General features: G+C 40.3%; 1 protein-coding gene across 2 annotated transcripts; it reads right to left on the bottom strand.

Annotated features, from left to right (window-relative positions):
* Nucleotides 1-1,239: 1,239 nt before the first annotated feature.
* On the bottom strand, nucleotides 1,240-15,460 carry mapre1b (microtubule-associated protein, RP/EB family, member 1b). 2 transcript variants are annotated; one of them, XM_083919935.1, is made up of 7 exons: nucleotides 15,324-15,460; nucleotides 12,722-12,855; nucleotides 10,299-10,444; nucleotides 6,818-7,016; nucleotides 6,601-6,710; nucleotides 6,377-6,529; nucleotides 1,240-3,141 (listed from the first exon to the last, which is right to left on the bottom strand). In XM_083919935.1, exons 2-7 carry the CDS (start codon nucleotides 12,840-12,842, stop codon nucleotides 3,097-3,099), a joined length of 774 nt encoding a protein of 257 aa, XP_083776061.1. In that variant the 5' UTR covers nucleotides 12,843-12,855; nucleotides 15,324-15,460; the 3' UTR covers nucleotides 1,240-3,096. The 2 variants fall into 2 exon arrangements, with proteins under 2 accessions (XP_083776061.1, XP_083776062.1); XM_083919936.1 differs by having other exon boundaries at nucleotides 12,722-12,852; nucleotides 15,324-15,459.
* Between the last annotated feature and the right edge of the window lie 6,405 nt (nucleotides 15,461-21,865).

Genomic DNA, 21,865 nt, shown 5'->3' with positions numbered 1-21,865 from the left:
CTGTTAAACTCTGCCATCTATGGACAAGACTCTGCATTACACACATTTGAAAGTAACGTCAGCTCATTTCTCTCCCACAAACTCTCATCTATAGTTGGTTCTAAGTTGCAGTAAATTTCTTTTGCACAAAAGTCTGAGTGTATGGAGCATTTTGGGAAACCTGCATCTTCAGCAGCACATTTCGTTGTGTTGCGTCTGTGCGTTAGCACATTAAGTTTGTACCCGCAGAATAAAGTTGTACTTTAATTTGATGTTTGATTACCTCTGGCAGATGAACAGCGTGAATGCAAGGTCTTGTTATTCTCAGTGCCAGTTTTAGGTGAACAAATCAGAGAAAAGCTCTCAGAACTTAACTTCAGACTAACAAGTTGACAAACTTGGACAGAACTCTGATGTTCCTTCTGCATTATGCAGAAGACTGAGTAAAAGACTCCTGAAGGAATCCCACAAAAATGAGGTAAAAACTCTCAGATTAAAGCTGAAAGTCAGAAGTTTAACCTCATATTCAGAGATGGATCTGAAACAAAACAAAAAGAAACTCCTCAGGTTATGGAGTGGAAAAAACAAACATGCATACTGAAAAAACAAAATTTGTAAATTATTCCTAGAAGTCAAAAGTAGAGATTTATTGTGAATTGTAGTTTTACTGAAGGACACTGATGATAACCAGGCACCCGTTGGTTGTGCAACATTCAACCCTCATGGAAGCGTTTGTTAAATCATGAAATTGAAACAGTCAAATTCACGGTTCCTACACCTTCCTCCAAAGTCAAATTCAAGCACTTTAAGGTTTTCCAGCCCCTCACAGCTGTGTCAAAGGAACATGGTATAAGCGTGGCCTCCTGTGTAACATACTTTTTAAACCTTGAAAATATATATTTTAAAGTGTTTGAGGATTTTCAGCACCCATAAGAACTCTAAGTACTAAACTCAGCAGCTGAACTGATCTTTTAGATTCTGCAGAAGGCATTTATATCACCATGGAGGCAAACCTGCATTTTTCAGCAAGTCATCCATGAGTGAAAGTTTTAAATTACGTTTTTTTTATATAAATATCAGGACAGGCGCTGCGCCTGGGTACTGGGCAGATTAGGGATGTAAGAAACGCATGGCTTGTGTATGAGTATTTAAACCCACATGAAAAGTTAGCAGTGATCCTACATGAAGGCAGCGTGAGATGGAGAGCGGCGGCGTGCTGCTGCTGCAGCACACGGACACATCTGAGCTTTCCTCCCAAAATACCTCCAATGTCGTTTATTTTCAGAACACATTAAAAATATGACTAACAGTACAAACATTTGCCCAAAACAGCAGAAACTTACATTAAAGTAAAACAAAAAATATAAAGTTATGAAAAATGATTTTCTCATGAAAAGAAAACTGTTATGAATAAGGCCATTGATAAAGTTACGTATTCCAATAACAACAAAGTTGCTGTTGATAGTTAAACGGTTTGTGTGGAAACATCATTTTTACAGAGTACAGTGGAAATCAGACTAGTCTCCAATTAGACCCACAATATACAAGAGTATTAAAGTTGGTCAATCTTGGAGTGGAAGTAGGACAAAAGAGGAAAAAGACACCTGCCTTACATTCCCAGAAAGGAAAACACCTTCAGTGTGGAAACTCATCGATCCCACATTTCTTTATACAGCTTCGGGGAAAATCTAAATCCAACGTTGGTTACCAAGAGATTCATGGATCTTCACCTGACGACGCCTGGAAGAAGCACACGAGTACAGCGGCCGTCTGGACCGTGGTCGGCTACGTGTGGTGACTAATCGGCCAAAGTCAGCGCTCACAGTGTTTGGAACGTGGCTGCTCTGGATCTCCCATCACCCTCCACCAATCAGTATTTCTAATAAGGGCCACAGGTAGAAAATAGTGCATGTGCCTGACTCTCCAAACAGACAAAACATACAAAACAATCACTGCTGGTTGATCTTTTTTTTTTCCTTTCTTTTTTTTTTTACTAAACATCAGCATGTTGATCAAAAGGCTGCTGTCCTGGAGTTAATTGCACATTTAAGAAGCCTGAAATGTGGACACTGAGGTCGAGCGGGAGGTGAGATTTCCTCTACTGTGGCGGGAAAACAAATCTACTCAGACAGATCGGTCGTAAAAAGTTTAGAGCAGGACGGACAGGCGCCCAAAAACAACTTACAAAAGGAAGAAAAGTAAACAAAAGAAGAAGTAAAATGGAGTGAGAAGGGGAAATGTGATAAAACAGTAGCATACATTTACAAAAGCTCTTGTGAAGTGCAACAGGACAAAATCAGGATGAGGTCCTGGATGGAAAAAAGGCCAAGAGAAGACCTGACTGTTGCCTTGTCCCAGACTAAACCCTGAGCCCTTCAGCATCCTCATTTCAGTTTTTATTTAGAAACATATCTGTAGGCCTCCATGACGTCACAGTTTTGGCTTTATCAAAAAGCACACAGCTCATAGTTAGCGCGACTAAAAACGACTCCCATTCGGTTGAAAAAGATGCTAAATGAAGTGATGTCGTCGGGAATGTGTGTATATGTTTTTCAGTGTTAACGGTTGAGGCACACACTGGCTGCGGAGCTATCCAACTAAAACAATGGATCTGGGTTAGTTTGGGACAAAGCGATTGTTGAAGGGACAGTCGGATCTTCGGAGGAGGTTCTTCACGTTTGATTTGCTTCAAATTTATTTTTTAAAACACATACAACCACACACACACACACACACACACGCACATGCACACACACAGAACATCACCGTGTTTTCAAGTCCGTTAACAAAAACCAGATATGTACTGCACGATCTGGTTCAGGGGAGAGACAGGTGAGGATGGGGGCGGGGCCTGACAGGTGAGCAGGAAGAAGAGGCCGTGACCGAGGCTTTGTTGATTATTGGTGAGAGAAGAAGGCTACGGGAAGAGGTCCTGGTCTCCGCAGGTCTAGGGGGAAAGGTTTCAGTAGAGGTTTCGAGGGGAGGAGGGGCACAAGTTGAGATCAGGTTTGGCGTTGGATATAAAACCAAACTGTCTGCTCGTGGCTTGAGGAAGGATCTCGAGGTGGCTTTGTAGACCAGGGCATCCAAGTGAAATTTTGCTTGCAGTCTTGAATATTAAAACTCCTCCTGCTCCTCAGCATCAGGTATAACGAAACCCTCCTAGAGACGGACAGAGACAGATGAATAAACAGCAGCTGGAGTCTGCACTTTTCAAGCTCCTCATTTCTTATTATGCTTGAATTAGGATTTTTGCATATATTCTTCAGACTGAACACATTCAATCAACATTTTGCAAAACCTTCTTGGTTTAAACACTGGTTCTTTTCATCTTACAGATATATGTATAGATTTTACATTAATCAAGTCTATTAAAATGCCCCTATCAAGGGTTCCTCGCCATTTTCCATTTCAAAATTCCATACTTTTCAAAACTCAGGATTATTCAGTAAATAAACATCTGAATACCAATTGTTAGATGCTTAATATGTAAGAAGGTTTTAAAAATCAAACTTTTAACACCTATGAATGGATGCTTCTGCATGTGGCTTAAAATGGGCACCTCCATCATGTTGGAGATGTGGAAAGATTTCAGTTTGCATCTTTATTTTACCACTTGATGTCCTTTAACAGCCCTCGGAAAAAACTTGCATCGACCTATGACACTCTTGCTGCCCAGAACAGGTGACTGGCTCGACAACACGGAAATGAGAAAAGCGGTCTCATGGCGAACGGTAACCATGGTAACCCACTACCATTCTACAGCCAGCTTGATCAGTTTCATGTCTTCTACAGGTTGGCTGCGTTGCGTTAGTAAACTTGTTTTGAATCATATGTATTATATATTTTATTTTAGAAAGTGAGAATAGTCTGGAAACAACACAAACATTTTTCCAAACTCTTTTCCTTTTTTCCAAACTTATCCAGACCTGGAAATGACTAAACTCCAGACTTTTCCAGACTGCGTAGGAACCCGGTGTATAATAATGGTAGAGTCATGTTAGACGTAAAAATTAAACTGACGTGTTTCAGCATCAAACCTTCAACAGTCAGATATCACAGGTCTAACACGACAATAAATGCATTTGAAGGGTTCCTTAAAGTTTCTTTGGATTTTAGTACATACAAAAACAAGAGAAAATAAGATATAATATAAAATATAATTTAGTCTGAAACGGCATGGATGGAAATGTGTTTTTTCAGCACTGCAGGTCTTTCTCCACCAGGTGGAGCCACAGAGCTAATGAAAGTAGTTTTATCTGCACATCAGCGGCCAAAAAAGAAGTGTCCAAATCCTGGGGTCTTTTATATCATATTTTTAATTATTACGCTGATGTACAGTATAACTGCAGTGCCTTTATAACTTATAAAATATAAACTGAAAAAAGCCCTTTTAAATATTTGTGATGACTTTGTCTCTGTCTGAATGTGGCACAACAATTGTTTTATCTTCATTATTTTGTTTTCATAAATCGCTGGAAGCCAAAATCGCAATTTAAAATCCATTAATTGAGCAGCCCTTCCACAAACGGACTCATTAGGTTTATTGGAAATTTCCACTTTCTTCTTCAGGATGCTTTTTCTTTTTTATTCCTTGTATGTGAAAACCTACTACGGGTTGATAAGCCTGATTTCAACACTTTGGGTGTCTCTGTACACAAATACAGGAAAAAAAAGAAAATAAGAAATAAATAAGTAAAGTAAATGATGAAACATTAGTCAGACAATTAAGTTGTCTGCCTGCTCTCCATTATACTGTTTTATACAACTTCTGAAGAGGCTGAAGCACGTCTAACTCTCCCATTATGAATCTAAATAAAAAAATAAAATAAAATCTCTACAGACAGACCCACCACCAGGACTGCCCCTTAAGCTAACAGTGCCGCGCTGTCTCCGTGGGAAGTGTCATGAAGAGGTTGGGCCTCAGTGAGCGAGCGGCATGCCATTCCTCCACAGAAATCTACCAGTGGCATCAGCAGTTGTTAACAAGCAGATGGGCTTAAATCTGCCCTTCAACTCAAAGCATATCGGTTTATTTTAGACCAGATTTTGAAGAATAAGGCTGTCCGTGTTTTATTTCTGTTGAAAAGACTAAAAACAATGTGTCCTTCAACACTTTTCCCACCTGGAGAGATGGATTTCTTTAGAAAACACCTCACAAATACAAAGTTTCATTTAAAACACAGCCGCTCACTGTAGTTTTTAATCAAACAAACACGAGGGAGTGGTGACTTTGTTGGGGACTATTTTCAGCAGCGGATGAATCCACATTTGGTGCTCTAGTGAGTGTGTATCAGCAGCACTGTGTGTGTGTGCGCGTGTGCGTGTGTGTGTGTGTGACTGAGTCAAAATAAACTACAGCGTTTGTCTTAATAGTGATGAAGGAACAGCAACAGAGGAAGAAGAGACGCACACACCCACTAGAGCTTAGATCAGGCCAAGGAAATCAAGCCCGAGCAAGTTCAGGCCGTGCCCGACACATTAACAGTAATTATGAGCACTTGTTTTTATTTCAGCCTTTACATCTTTAGCTGCACAGCAGGCCCGCTGTGATGCAGGTGAGTGAAGGAGACACTGTGCACTGCAACATGTGGCTTTTTTTTTAATACTATGTGCAACTTTGTTCACATTCTATCACATTATCTATCTATACATCTACATCTCTATATATCTTTATCTATAAAAAAACAGTTAGCCTGGCAGAGAATCTAAACTAACACACACTAGACTTGTTAGTGGAAACATTCACTGTTGGTTTGCATCTTTTTATGAGATTTTTTAACCAGAAAAATTATTTTAAAAGACAAATTACTTTTGTTTACAGCCAGACCTGTTTATATTTTTCAGGGCGCGCCAGTGTGCACGTTTCACAGACATTTACAACTTAAATAAATGTGTGTGAACTGGAAAATGTATTTAGCTATGCTCTTCTACAAGCCGGAACGGAAGAAAAGGCTGTATTCAGTCCAGCTGTATGTTGGCGAAGCACCACCTACTGTGGAGTTGATTCATCATTTTCCAATTCAACCCCCGCTCATGTAAAACGGGGAGAACTTCAATAATCTGATCAGTCCCTTAAACGGGGAAAGAGCATTTTCGGGTTACGGATGTGCATGGAAACACACTGACTTTGTCCCCACTTTCAAATCTGGTCTTACTCTTAAACCGTCTTGAATTTTAGAAATGTTTTGTATTTACTTATTCATGATTAGTCTGTTGTTTATGGGATTGTATTTATGTTTAGTTTGGTCTGTTTTTGTACATGTAAGGTGTCCTTGAGTGTCCAGAAATATAACTGAATAATTTTAATTCTAGCTGAACAAAAATGATGTGTTTTTATTTCCTCGCCTGACAGAATCACTGAACTTCACGGCATAGAAACAGATGACAAACTCACGTCTGTGGCGTAGAGGATGTCGATGATCTTCTGCAGCGTCGGATCGCCCTCACCCTCCTTCTCCTGACATATCAGCTCAATGTTCCGCAGCTTACCAAAATAAAAGTCTCTCTCCTTCTCCATGTCCTGAATGGTAGACTTCAGGATCTCCACCTGTGGAAAAACAGCATTAAGTCCAGTTGCTACTTCTGAAAACCAACTAATAAGTCATTTGATGTACTGACCTCATTCATGAGCTCCGCCCTCTCCTCATCGCCTCCTCCCATCCCCGGCTTCCTCGCGCTGACGTGAGCCAACTTGGGCGCTACCTTCGCGACAGGTGGCCTCTGAGGAGCTGAAGAGTCATGGAGGAGGAGTAAGTTATCAACAAGAGAAAACTGAGCAGCATTTCAACATTTAATTTCAAGCCACGTGAGCCACGAGACAAATCGGTGCTCAGACCTTGACTGAGGGCTTTTTTAGGGGTTTTGGCGAGAGCCGACATGGCAGTGGGGATGGGCATGGCGTCTTGGCCCTGCCTCGCCTCCACCGGGTCGTACTCCTTCCCATCATAGTTGGCATCAAAGAACTTCTTAAACCACTGGACAAACTCAAAGTTGTCCTGGAACTTCCCCTTCACCAGTTTGTCTACCGGAATAATCTGGAAGCAAAAAGAGCGAGAGAGTGAGGACCAGGATGTTTGAACAGGTGAAAGAGCCAGTCTCTCCACGATGCCGCGCTGCTTCACTCAGACTGGGGTGGCACGAGTCATTCAAAATGAAATTCAAATCACAATAGTGGGCTCAGTGGTTAATGACTGTTGCCAGAACCAATAAAAAATGAGCAGAAACTCACTATAAAGTAGGGATGGGCACCTTAAAGTATTTGAATGATGGGTACAGAATTGTTTTTAAAATGCGTAGTTCCTATTCTGCTTTACTAAAACACATTGATACCCTCATTACCACATTGATACTTAAGTTGTTAACGTTAAATCGGGCAAAGAAACAGCTGCCCGGGGACATCCTTCAGTGAAACACTGACTCAGAGGGCAGCTGCAGGATTAAAATGATGACCTAACACTGTTTGGACACCCGGCCCAGAAACACGACACAGAGAGAACAGCATTGAAACTAAAATAAAAAAAAGGCGTCAGCAGTAATGACTCAGAGATGGAGAAGGCCAACGTTGTCAGACAAAGCTTGAAGCGAGGGCACACTGAAGGCACAATGCCGGGGATTATAACCCTGAACAGCCAGGAATCCCCTGATGTGCTCGACATGTTCAAGCATCTGTTCCACTCATCTGTGGAGCCACTATGTGCAGCCACTTCAGGCAGAGCGCAGATAATAGAGTAATACCTCTGAACAAATGGGACGGAAGCCGCAACATGAATTACTGATGGCAGCTTTGTCAAAAAACTCAATTTCCTTGCGGGAGTCAACCAAAACAGATTAATAACAAGAAGTCTAAGTCTAAACACTCCTGCAAGATGCTGCATGTTCAGTCTGCGCTGCATCGGCCCTGCCCCGTTTCATGTTTTGTTGGTAGTATCAAGATATGATGAAGCGCCCAGAGCTGCAACAAGTTCTAAAAGTTATTTCATCTCACTATAAAGCAATGAAACTCAGTTAGCCCTTTTTGACCAACCCAGACCTTGTTCTAGTGCTGTGCTGGTTCAACATGGAAGCTTCTCAGAACCTGTTTTCCACAGGCCAGAGAGCCCCCAGAGAGCCACGTCATTACGTCACTTTATACGTCTGAGGTTTCCCCAGAAATGCTAACGCCCATTTCAAGCAGAACAACAACAATGGTGGACTACAACATTTGTACTGCTTGTCTTGAATACAATGGAGGGGGATTTTGTTTGAGAAGGGTAATTATCTAACACGTTTTGATTCTTGTCAACACTGAATGCAAGATGTTAATGTTAGCCTGCGTTTGAAGCTGAGGTTAGTTAAGGTTATCTAGCACAGACTACCTGCAATTGATCACATTGCAATTAAAATAAATGATTTAGGTCTATACAGGCAACATCAGAATCAAATGACTGCAGCTGGAGCTTTGTTCAATGAAAACTGCAGTTACACCAGACATGTACATGTTTATGTTTGCTTTTCCAGTTCCGAGTAAAGAAGCCATGTCTCTTTAGAAAAGTTGTTAATTTTGACCAAAAAACATTTTTAAAGCATGCAAGACGTGTTTGTCCTTTGCATTTCTCAAGAACCGTTCATTCGATCTACTTCACACCCGTCCTGCTGAGAAGTAAAGGGAGTGTGAATTTGATCAGATGAGCGGTTTTCTAATTTCGTTAGAACACACCTATATCAAACATTATGCATTCCTGAAAGGTCTACAGTAGAAAATTAATGAATACAGATTGCTCAAGCGGGGTTTAATATCCAAAACTTATAAATGTCTAGAAGATGAAAGTACAGAACCATCAGCAGGACGGCTGGGGGCATGGAGAGAAGACCTACAGGAGGACATCCCAATAGAAAAGTGGAGAGAGGCCACTCTCAAGGACAATCAAGAACTACCAACACTCGCCTGAAAGTACTACAATACAACTGGGTGATGCGTACATACTGTATATCACTCCAAAAAAACAGTGCTACACCTGATATTTGTGTTAAATGTGAGAAGGAAAAGGGGTTCACTTTTCCACTGAATCTGGCAATGTACAATTTACAAAAATTCTGGCAACAAATAAAACAATGTATTCAAAATATTTTGCAGAATCAAATACCCTAGTCCCATGTTTGTTTATATTCGGTCTATATCCAGATAATTTGAAGTTAAAAAAACACTTAAGTGTACTGATTGCAAAGAGAGTGATAGCTCTCTAATGGAAAAACACCAGTAGTCCAAGTGTAAAGAGGTGGCTGTCTGAACGGTCTTCAACTCTCCCTTAAGAGAAAATGACATATACAACGAAACACCAACAACATCATTTCCACCAGATCTGGGGTCTCTTTATATGCCATGTGTCCACGACAGATTTGTCTCATGTGAGGGAAGAACCTGGGGACATGTAAACAGTAGCTCTTTGCAGGAGTTAATATTACAGAAATATGTTTGTTATAAAATCATTTACTTTTTCTTATGAACTCACTAACCCGATTCCCAACCAAGAATTTGAAAGCCTGTAAGGGCCGGGGTTGGGGGTTGACAAGTTCGTTCAAAACATGTCATTGTATTTTTGGATTTCTTTGTTGTATAATGAAAACAATAAAAATAAAAAAATTAAAAACACGTAGTCCCACATCAGGTGGACTAAAGCATCATTTTATTTCTGAACATTTGTATTTTCTGCCTGTGAATTGGCACCTCAGTTCTCTGTGACTGTTGGCGTGTGTAAACTCTACGTTTTCATCAAAGTGTAAAGAAAAAACAACGTGACTCATGACCAGATCACCGGAGGCAGCTCAGCTGGTTGGGAGGGGATGACGGGAGTTTCAGTTTGCATACCAGTAAAAAAAAAAACGCCTGGTGAAGTTACTCTTGATAATATAATGCTCCAGCCAGTCAAAACAGTTTGCTTCTTGTAGCAGCAGTTGTTACGCAGTTTCAATTTCAAAACCTGATTTGAAATATTTGGTGTTTTCTTTATGCTGTTCTTTTTTACACCACTATCGCTCTATAGCTGATTCAGTTGTCTAGTGACAAACGAGTGTGTGAGAAGAGAAGAGAGGGGACCATAATAAGTACAGCTGCAGGCGCATTCATGAAGTCCATTATTTCTACTGTTTAAACGATCATATTGTAGTCTTATGGTAATGTTGTTCGTTGGAGGGCTTTGCACACCCTCTAAGTGGAAATACAGCAGGGTGTAAGTGTGACTTAATGAAGCAGCAGCAATAATTGTTTGTAAAAAAAAAAGAAAAGTAAAAAGTGGAAACCCTGCCTCTAATAACAGTAGGTGTGTGTTGTTGTGACTTACTTTGTCGACTCCCATCTTTTTGAAAGAAACCTGCAGAAGCTTGAAGTTATGGATGTATTCGTGCTCCAGCTTGGCACCAAATTTGACTTTCTTCAGAGGCACAGAGTTGGGAAACAGCATGTCCATGAACTGACAATAGGCAGCACCTGGACGATTTAAGAGACACACAAAAAATCATTACAAAGACTGGTTGTGTGCCGCATGTTCAAAATCAGGGGATGCCTTAAAACTAGAGGAACATGTAAAGTAAGAGATAGAAATAGAGCTGACTTTCCTTTCAAGTGAGAAGAGAGAAAACCAACAGACATCTCTTTATTTAAAACTGATGACACACGCATGAACCATCCCTTCGGCTCTTTTAAAACACCCCCTGTACTGCAGGCCAGCGAGTTGACTGCCTGGCTCAAGGATCTATGAGCACAATTTAAGTGCCATCTTGAAATTAACACCTTCGGTATTGAGTATTGCATTTCAATACAAACGGTCGCTGAAAGTATGCAGTGAATATTGGGTGAAATTGTTTTGGTCTCCAATTCAACCTCTTTGCTTCTTAAAGTTATTGTATGGCTGTTTGTGTTAACAAAGGCATACAGATATTAGCTCTACCAGAGGGGGGTCAATAAAACACTTGATCTTAAACAGAGGGCCTACTCACACTGTCCTTCTGGCCGGGGCCAAAACCGTTTTTTCAGCTAAAGCCTAGTACCTTTAAGCAGTGTGAGTGCACCCGCTCCGCGCACAACTGCGGCCAGCAGGCCGTCCGCGGCCCGCTTGAAAGAGGTGGGCTTTAGCGGAGCCGTTTGCACATGTACGAGCACGAGCGTGCGCACGTGTACGTGTACGAGCACGAGCCCTACGGTAGTATCGTTATGTCCGCCTGTTCGGACAAGTAAATAGAAGGACGGACCATGCGCGGACATTTAACAACAACAACAATGGCGGTGAAAGGTTCACGTTGGTGTGATGCGGAGGTGGAGTGTTTACTGCAGATTTGGTCGGATGAAAATATTCAAAAACAGTCGACAAGACGCACAAAAACTCCGAGGTCTGTGGAAAGATTTGTAAACAAAGCCACACACACGATCAATGCGTGTGACGTGTTACGGCGTGATGGCGTATGGACAGCAAGAAGCATTGGCCCTGGCAGTGCGAGTACAAACGGGGCTGGGGCGCGGGGGGGAGAGGGAGGGGGGACAAGTACCCTAAAGTCCGGGTCGCGGTCCGGAAGGACAGTGTGAGTACGCTCAGAGAGAGCACTTGCATAGCTTTAAAGTGTGCACAAAAAAAGTATTTAAATAACGTATGAATTGGTACTGAAAACTACAAATTCTGCACCAATATTTAACACTTACAGAAAACACCAGCCCTCATCTATATGCACCACAAACTACTTTTTTCTCATCAGGTTATGGTATTGTAGTGATCATCTACAATTAACAGAGCAGCTAATTTCCTATTTTGGAAATACAATTGTTACATTAGTGCATCACTCAGTATCTCTCAAATACAGTACAGAGGATCCAGACTGATGTTTCTGTCCAACAGATATTAAAGCAAGCTGTGTCTGCAGCAGCTGTTCTGACACGCCTTTCTGGGCCGAAGGCTCAGATACAATCCAGACAGACAATCTGCAACAGTGCAACACACATGCACAGGCAGATGGGAGTGAAATTAAAGCTGCAATTATACTGTGCAGATGCGTGCCGGACACCCAAACGCACACCAGTTCCATCAGACCTCATTGGGATCTGCTTGGTCCGTGTACGTGCATTTCCCCAACTTATTCCTTCTTTTGAACTTCAGGCTCAGTTCACAATACAAACAAATGTAGCCCAGGTCCGATAATCTCAGTTTAAGGAGTGTCAAATCAACAGTCCACAGGGTTTAAGCAATAGGACAAAAGGTTCCTATTGGACTCCATCGCCCTTTGAAACAGTGGCAGTCGATGTGTCTGTCAGCAATGACCGTGAGGAGGGTTATCCACTTTTTAAAAAGAGTTCCTGGCAGCCATTAAAGATGTCTGACAGTATGGATTTTTCTTACCGCAACCCTAAAGGCCACTAATGCTGATGTACTAAATCAGGACAACTCTCATCCATTTGATAGAACGCATCAGACCTTCTAAGACAGTCAACATAAATACACTGTGTGCAGTTTGCCAACTTTTAAAGTGGGCAAAATCTTAACTTAGTATAGTTTACCTTGGAGGAAACAAAGACAACATACAAGAAGATGTTTAACTGAGTCATGATAAAACATAAGTGTCTGTGTTTTTCCTCTCACACTGTCAACACGTTCAGCATCTGCGGCGTTCCACATCACCAGTACAACCACACCGTCGTGCAAAATACCGCACATGCTGATACTCATCCCAAACAAGGTCTGAACACTGTCTGTTAATGAGAAAGATTTAAAAGGATTACCTGAACACAACATTTCTATCTTGGTGAGGTTCATCTGTAGAGAGTCGTTGATCCAGACCAACATGTCATGACGACTTAAGTTGTCACTGGTCACTGAGGTTGAGTACACGTTCACAGCCATTGTCGGTCACCTGCTGAAACAGGGGAGAGAACAAATGGGAGAAAAATTTACTTGATGACTTTTTTTTTATCTGTCAGAGTGGCTGATGGAGCAGACACAATAACTGGTCAGAGTCAAATGAACACACACACAGCTGGTGGTTGACAGTTAATATGCATCCTTTATGCGGCGTCATTATTATGAGGAATTTATCCCTGTCAGCTCATTAATTATATATATAATAAATAACATGATCAAGAACTGCCTAATGCACAGATACAACTGTGGCTATTACTCATAAATGATTTATGTAGAGACAAATTGACTGTCAAACTAGATGATTAAATAAAGTTATATGCATTTGTTCATGTTGAGTCAGGCCATAGACAATGATAGGAATCCTATTAAAAACTATCCAAAATATTGTTGATTTTTTAACACACTGGTATCTGACGGTTCTATCGGCTGACACGCAGATCCAGGTATTGGAATTTGGAAGTAAAAATGATATTGGAACATCTCTAAATATAATCACATCTAATATTGAGAAGAGCAGTATGAACGTTGGCCTTAGTTTGGATTTTGCTTGTGGTTAAAAACAGTCCTACACAGCCATGCGTCTGGCTTTTTGACAGGAGAAGTGTTGCACTGTAGGCACACCCAAATATGTTGGCATCCACAACAATACTTTATAATAAACACAATTTAGAATTCATCAACGACTAACCACACCTAGGTGTTTTGTTTTTCTGGGTGACAGCAGAAGTATTATTGATTAGAGGAGTCAGTAACTAGATAAAATCAATCATAAAATGTCATTTCTCTGTAAAGGGCTATAGTTACAACCGCCCCTGCCGTGGCTCCTCTCCACGTTAGACCAGGCCAGTTATTTCCTCAGCAGCTGAAACTAATAGCTGGGACCTTATAGAAACAATCATTCTCTTCAGATGTAGTCAACCAAAAGCAATCAGATCCTGGTAGATTATTCCATGTATAATTGAGAAAATACCTTTAGGAAAGGTCCTGTCATGTGTTAGTGAAAGTATTAGAGCTGCAACAAATTTTCTCAATTCACCGTTTGATCCACAAAATTTAAGAAAATAGTAAAACAAATGTCCTTCCCAGGTGCTCAAAGTCCATGGTGATGTCTTTAATTGTCTTATTTTGTCCTGGAACCAAATATATTCAGTTTAATACGATATGAAAGAGGGAAACCAAAGGAAATCTCTAAGTTTGAGAGATTGAAAACAGCATTTTCTGCCATTTTTGCATGTAAAATGACATTGATTAGTCATATCATTGCAGCTCTAGAATATATGCAGTCTTATGAATAACCTTCATGTTAAGTGATTCTTAATGCATGATGTGTGGAACTGTACTTTCACTCAAATACTGCAAGTACAATTTCAAGGCACCTGTTCTTTACTTACATATTTCTATTTAATGCTATTTTACTCATACTCGAGTACTTTTACTTCATAGCCTATGTTTCTTAGATTAATAGAAAGATTATTTGTTAATAAATAATGAAGTACATTTATATCTGTGTTCATTTGTTACCTTTTTTTAACAAGGCTAAATGTTTCTGTCAAGCCTGATTCCTTCACTCATATGGACAGGTATATGCTTCATTCATTCAACAGCAGGATCGGATCGGTATCGGATTGGAAAAAAGTGGATCGGTGCATCTCTATCCGTAATGACATTTTTACCAGTCTAAATGTATTTCTGAAAAGTCAAAATTACATTATGGATATCTGGAAATAGGATTGTGACTAGTTACACTTGGATTGTAGATACCTGAATGAATGTTCAGTCTAGATATCCACAATGTAACTGTGAATTTAATTAAAACCCCGATACACATGCATGGTAAAAGTGACGTCATTAATACTCATTAGTAAGAACGATGTTTTGGAAATCTGAATTGACAATTGTAGATAGGAAGAATGTCATTGTGGATATCTGAAATTATCATTCTGACTAGTAATAATTCCATATAGACTAGGTGAAATGGTGTTATGGATATCTAAAATGTAATGGCAGATAGGAGTGTGATTGAATTAAATGTTATAATCGAGTCTGATAGCATGTAGCCGTTAGTGACCGTTAGCTAAATGCAACAGGGCCCCGTTATAAACTTGTGAGCCAACGGCTAACTGACCAGCTAACTTAGCTTAGCTCTGCGGCGGCTAACCTCAGTCTGTGTGAGCAGCTTATCCAACAATCTACTACTTCACAACTAATTCAAAATAGTAGCCAATTGGCTTGTAATGGCGACCAAATATGTGGCTATAATTTAGCTACGTTTCTGTCAATGGCTGGACTCAAACCACCGGCTAATGTGGGCCAGTTTATCCCACAGACAGAGCCGTTTACCCCGCCCTGAATTCACACAGCATTGAAGCGTTAGCTTCAGTTAGCGTCTGAGCTAACAGCGCTTCAGAACGCCGGCTCCTTAACCGTTAAATGAGTCCGTGTTTCAGCGCCGGTAACACCTACCTGGAGTGGATTAACGCTCACGGTTGATTTAGTTGTTTTTCTCGGTTGTAACTCGGGATCATAAAAATGTTTATCTGTGCTTGTTTCGACGCCACTTCTGCTTTCTTCTTCTCAGCAGCTCACGCTCAATCTGCCGGCAACGGAAGAACCGATGTGATGACGTCAGGATATATTGGGTAACGCCTAAACGTAACGATGACGTGTTCGCGTAGACGTAAAGCTCCAACGTAAGCGAAGTGTTTGATGCCAGTCAATGGTTTGATATTAACATTTATTTTTATAAAATCCACAAAAATAGAACAATGAAATCTTCATAATTTTTTTCTTAAATTCATCTAAAATACACGTTAAGTCCTGAACTGAACTGACAGTAACCTGTATTTCCCCTTGTATGTAAAACTACGTTTTCTTTTTTAAATATTTTTCTCCTCTCTACTCATAATATGATTATGTTCATAATTTATAATTGATTTCTAAAAGCACCTCCTTTGTAATCCTTTATTAATCATGTATAACAAAATGTCTATCTTTGATTACAATGCTTTGTACCATTTATGCACTGTATGAATATACATGTTGCCGTATCTTTCAGAGACATTTTCATTACAAAAGAAATTATAAATTCAATTGCTTTTTGGACTCGGATTTCGCATTATACATAGTGTAAATTAATAATAATATCAGAACTGACAGTAGAAATGTTATTTTTGATTTTTTACATGAATAAATGTAACATTGAATTCATTGTAAACTATATGGCACATTCTACTTGCATAATGCAAAGTTGCTCCACACTTCATTGCTTTTATTATGTAAAGTTAACGTCTCTCATACTTATAAACACTAAAAAAAGTAAAACACAAACAAAAAACAACTATAATTATATTTAAACTAATTGCAATGTTTGTCTCTTATTATAAGTGTATTATTGAAGTTTATTTATCCCCATTTTTATTTAATGTCAAATCTATTTATTCTTTGTCAGATCCCTGCCTTTCTGTATCTACATGTTGAGTACGTCTGTAACGTTGAATATTTCAATGATTGTTCAATTAAGTTTGTATAAAATAAAAAAGCTCCAGTAAAAAGTATGCAGCTTTGCCCCCTGGACCTTCTTGACTAAATATGATGTGTATTGTGTATGCATTATTTATTTATTTAATGTTGAATAATTCTATATATATAATAATAATTGTTTATTCATCATGTGTTTTTGTATCACCTATTTTGTGTTTTTGGGGCAGGCAAACTCAAAAAATGGTTATGGCATCAATTATTATAATTCAGTACAGACAAAAAGGTTCCATCATACAAAAAAAAGATCCTAGAATACGCCACTCAGTACTTTCTGGTCTCTGGACCGGTCGAACCCGATGGACCTGATTGGAGTTTGCGGGCACAAGTGAAAGAAAAGAGGCCATCCCTGCGATCAGTGTGCATTTTATGGGTCTTATTAACAGTACTACCATAAAACAATCCTCATGTTCATCCAGTCTTTTGCTCAATATACAGTATGCACGGACGACAGATAAAAATGAGTTCAAAACAAGAGCACCATTCAAACATTAATACATTTAAAAAAAAAAACATGTTTGTTAAAAAACAATCAATAAAAGGAGCTCTGAACCCCTCAGGTGTTATGTGCAAAAAACACGTTCATTATACAATCATCTGTCAGAATAGACTCACAGTACTCTTTAATATCCTAATTATCATTACATACAATAATCAGTAAGTTAGGTCATGTTCCCACAAAGTATAAAACATAAACATTTGGTCTAAATTCATCAATTTCAAAGTATATTTATTAGGGATCGAGCGATATGGATTTTTTAGGGCCGGTGCCGATACCAACATTTGTTTTCATCAGCCTTAGCCGATGACTGATACGGACTGCCAATTTTCTTGAGCCGATATTTCGATCCAGTTCTACTCTTACTCTTAACATCATAAAAATGACTCAATGATGATAACAAATGTTACGAGTCTCAATTTAAAAAAAGGAACATTTATTGAACTTAAAAAAGGCTTCTCCAGCAACACGGAGCTGCCCGTGGACGCCTGTCTGTAAATAATGCTGGGAAAAAATCAGCTAACGCAGCAGCCCGCATCGACTGACACCGATACACCTAAGAAACACAAATATCGGCCAGCCGATGTAGTGGTCTATCACTAATGTTTATATTTCAGATTTCCAACAATATTGTCAGTTACTGATTAAGTTGTAAATGGAAGTATATTAAAGGATCAGATCATTTCATAGATAGATGTACCGAGTATCATTTTTTAGACTTTTATTGTACTGAAGTTTAAAATTCGGGACTCAAAAGCTAAGCTGTGTACTGTTGTGGACGCAGCCAGCAGCTAAACGTATTTCAGATACCTTAACACTCAATATCATTTCTTTTTTATCCGCTTTACCTCACTGTCAGACACTCTTCCCAGCAGGGAACTGCAGCTTGTTTTAAAGGGTTCGTTCAGATTCAAACAATAACACAAACAAACTAACTGTTGGAGGCAGCTGTAGAGCAGCAACTCCTGTGACCTGCAATGTTCAGTGACTGTTTTTGTCAATGGAGTGTCTGTTGACTTTGAAGAGAGCGGAGTTAACAGCTCAGTTCCCCCTGTGGTGTTGAGGTTAAGTGCTGGAAATATTCTAAATATAGTGTTAACTTAAATGGCATGATGTTTCTTCGTTTCTGTGTCGATACTGATATTGAAATATTTCATTTCAGCTCCTTTGAGAAAGGAAAGAAACATAAAAGTTGTGTGTTATGTGTAGCAGGTAAAAAAAAAAACACTGTGCTGCACCACCTCCATGTGATGCACCCGTGCCCCATGTATTTTGGCTGTAAACATAACCACTACTTAACCACTGATCCAAAAGGCAGCATTTTGGGACTAAATGTAGCTAAAGTCAGGAACACACACGCCAGGCGGCACTGGTGGTTAAAACAAATGACCTTCCACTTCCCTGAGTAAAAACACACAGCAAAGCCTACAGAAAGAAGTAAAATAACGAAAAAGGGATGATGATACAGCAGCAATACCTTTTTTTTCCTTAGTTCGATTTGGCATAAATGTAGAGGAGAAAATCACTGTGCAGAATACAACATATTTAAAACTACAGTAGATATTAATGAAATCAAAAAATAATGCTTTTCTCCTGGTTCAAATATCACAGTACAGCAGCGAGAACGCTCTCAACATGATTTGCACTTTTTTTAAAAATCCCTAAATTGTAGATTTGGTGTTTGACATTTGACTTAACTTGATTTCTTATCTATTTATTTAAAAATGGTTCAAAATCTCTAGGCTATAGTGCCATATTGTGACACTTGTATAACCGGAGGACCTGTCATAAACACTAAATACTTAAATACTAACGACACTTACAAATAGTTTAGATAATTCATGATGACAAAATTACATACATAATACATGATGTGTAATTATCACAATCAGGACCTTCTTCCTCTTCCTTCCAAGCCAAAATGTGTTGCTGGTCACTGGTTGGTAGCAGTGTTGACAATTACGGAGCATTTTGGGAGGAAAGGAAGGATTTGCAGAAGGTGCAGAGTTTCAGGAGGAGAATTAAAGTGTAAGTCCGGCGAAAATGGAAAAAAATGTCTTTTTCAGCATGATAATACATCAACTAATCCATGGAGGCAGTTTTTTTGGTTGATCAACAGTGTAGAAAGAATGCTGGGAGAGAAGCTAACAGCCCCAAAGGGCTGACACTGATTAGCTCTGGACTGTGCGCTGAACGCATCCAAAACGTCTTTTTTAACAACTAATACTGCTCAAAATAATTTTAATTTTAATAATTAATTTTGTCATTTTGGTTCCTGTGTCTGAGTGTTCAATCTTGCCGTCTAGTAATGATTGGACAGTAACGCAACCCACTGACCTATAGTGAGCCAACGCTGCCTGGAGCCCCAACAGACGTCCCCACCCGCTGAGATCTCACGTGACATCTCGGTGCTGCAGAGAAAGTTCATCTCTGGGGCTTTTTCAAAGTTTTTGTCTTTGTTTTGGATGTATTCAGTGCACCGGCCCAAACTAATCAGTGTTAGCCCTCTGGGCATTCTCTATACATGGTTGATCAACGAAAAAAAACTGTCTCCATGGCTTATTATATAGTATATTGTCTGGATATATTGTAGTTGGCAATATGTCGTTTGTATAGCTGGAGTTTGCAACGAAAATAATTACCCCCTGGGAATATTAAAGTATTTCTGATTCTGATCTCATTTTATGGATCTTTATGCCGAAAAAGATCCATTTTCCTTGGACTTACACTTTAAGCTAAGAACTGAAGGCAGCATGATCCGTCTTTCTCTGAAGCTTTAGAGGCCAAAGTGACTGACAAACAGCATGTGTGACCAGAGTGCAGAGCTGACAAAATGGCCCTGTGGCAGTGATTCACAAAAGCCTGTCTGTGAGCCGGCTTTCTCTTGCTCCACCGAGTTCTTACACAACACACACACACACACACACACACACACACACACACACACACACACACACACACACACACACACACACACACACACACACACACACACACACACACACACACACACACACACACACACACACACACACACACACACACACACACACACACACACACACACACACACACACACACACACACACACACACACACACACACACACACGCACACACGCACACACGCACACACCATTCAGAACATTACCCAACCTCCCCTATCTCAGTTGCTGCACTTCTGGAGAGGCAGGAGAGGGCGGGGAGGTGAAGGCGTTGGAGGACGATGTCAAAGGAGGCAGCTGCTCACAAGCAAAGTAGTCCTTCAAGGGAGCGAAGAGGTGGCGGATGACCGGCACGCTCCACGCCTTCCCCAGCACCTTCTGCCGCTGCTGCCGGTTCATGTTTCTGACGTCGGTGTAATGTTTGGGGAAACCGAAGATCCTGGTGAAGAATTAAGGAGAAAGCACAAACGGTGCATGTTAGCTGAGGTCTCAGGGTGTGGAACCCGGAGCTGCAAGAATGCATTAGTTGATCGGTCATTAAGTTCTATCAACATCTGCGACAAGGATTACAGCTTTCCCTGACGTTAGCATGTAGCTTCATGTAGCGGCGTATGTAAAAATGTAAATGTAATGTTATCGGTGATTTATTGAGCGAAGAGGTGCCGGTCATCCGCCACCTCTTCGCTCCCTTGAAGGACTACTTTGCTTGTGAGCAGCTGCCTCCTTTGACATCGTCCTCCAACGCCTTCACCTCCCGCCCTCTCCTGCCTCTCCAGAAGTGCAGCAACTCAATATGTACTTTTTAAACACACTTATAGTTTGGCGGCTCTTTGGATACTAAGACTATATATATACTGTATATAGATATATAAAATACTAATATACTGATATTGATGACTGATATTTTATTGTGTATATATATATGTTCCTAATCTAACTGTGCTCTTATTTTTCTATCATATTTCTGTGCAGCTGGAGGACTGCTCCAACAAACATTTTCTTGTCTTGTGCAGTGACAATAAAGAATATTCTATTCTAGACATAATAACATTTTTAGAATCAGACCAGAAATACTTTAATAACCCCAAGGGGGATTTTCAAATCTCCACTAAGCTTTTACAACTTACCATCTGGTCTGACAACTTTTCTTGTGGAAACCCCAAACTATTTGTAGACTTAAAGGGTAATTCCGGCGTAAAATCATCCCCTGGTCTTTTTCAGCACTTACACTCATCAAATAAGCCATCGAGACAGTTTTTTCATGTAACAACTAATCCGGGAAAGTAACGTGTGTTTGTGTGTGCGCACACACACACACACACACACACACACACACACACACACACACACACACACACACACACACACACACACACACACACACACACACACACACACACACACACACACACACACACACACACACACACACACACACACACACACACACACACACACACACACACACACACACACACACACACACACACACACACACACACACACACACACACACACACACACACACACACACACACACACACACACACACACACACACACACACACACACACACACACACACACACACACACACACACACACACACACACACACACACACACACACACACACACACACACACACACACACACACACACACACCCTACTTTTCTAGTTCAGTGATCCAGAGGATGTCTTCTCTGCCGTTCTCCAGGACAGGAGCAGCTCCATTGCTCTGCTTCAGAGAGTTTGCGTTGGTGGTGATCGTCCTCACCTTGGTGACCTGGAATAAAAAAACAACATACAGAGACTGATTATTATAGTCGTTTCAGAGAAAAGACACATTCATTATCTCAAACAGGGGGATGGTAGAATAAACTGACCCTGGCTTCTCTGCCGATCTCTAAACAGTCCTGGAGGTTCAGCTTGTCGTTCTGGGACGCAATAATGGGCCTGATGGGAGACGAGCAGCAAACAAGATGTATTCATATGTCATAAACAATTTATATGTCATAAACAATTT

This window comes from Echiichthys vipera, assembly GCF_963691815.1.
Source record: "Echiichthys vipera genome assembly, chromosome: 9".
NCBI lineage: Eukaryota > Metazoa > Chordata > Actinopteri > Perciformes > Trachinidae > Echiichthys > Echiichthys vipera.
The sequence above is the reverse complement of the archived record's forward strand: the minus strand, read 5'-3'. Positions and strand labels throughout refer to the sequence as shown.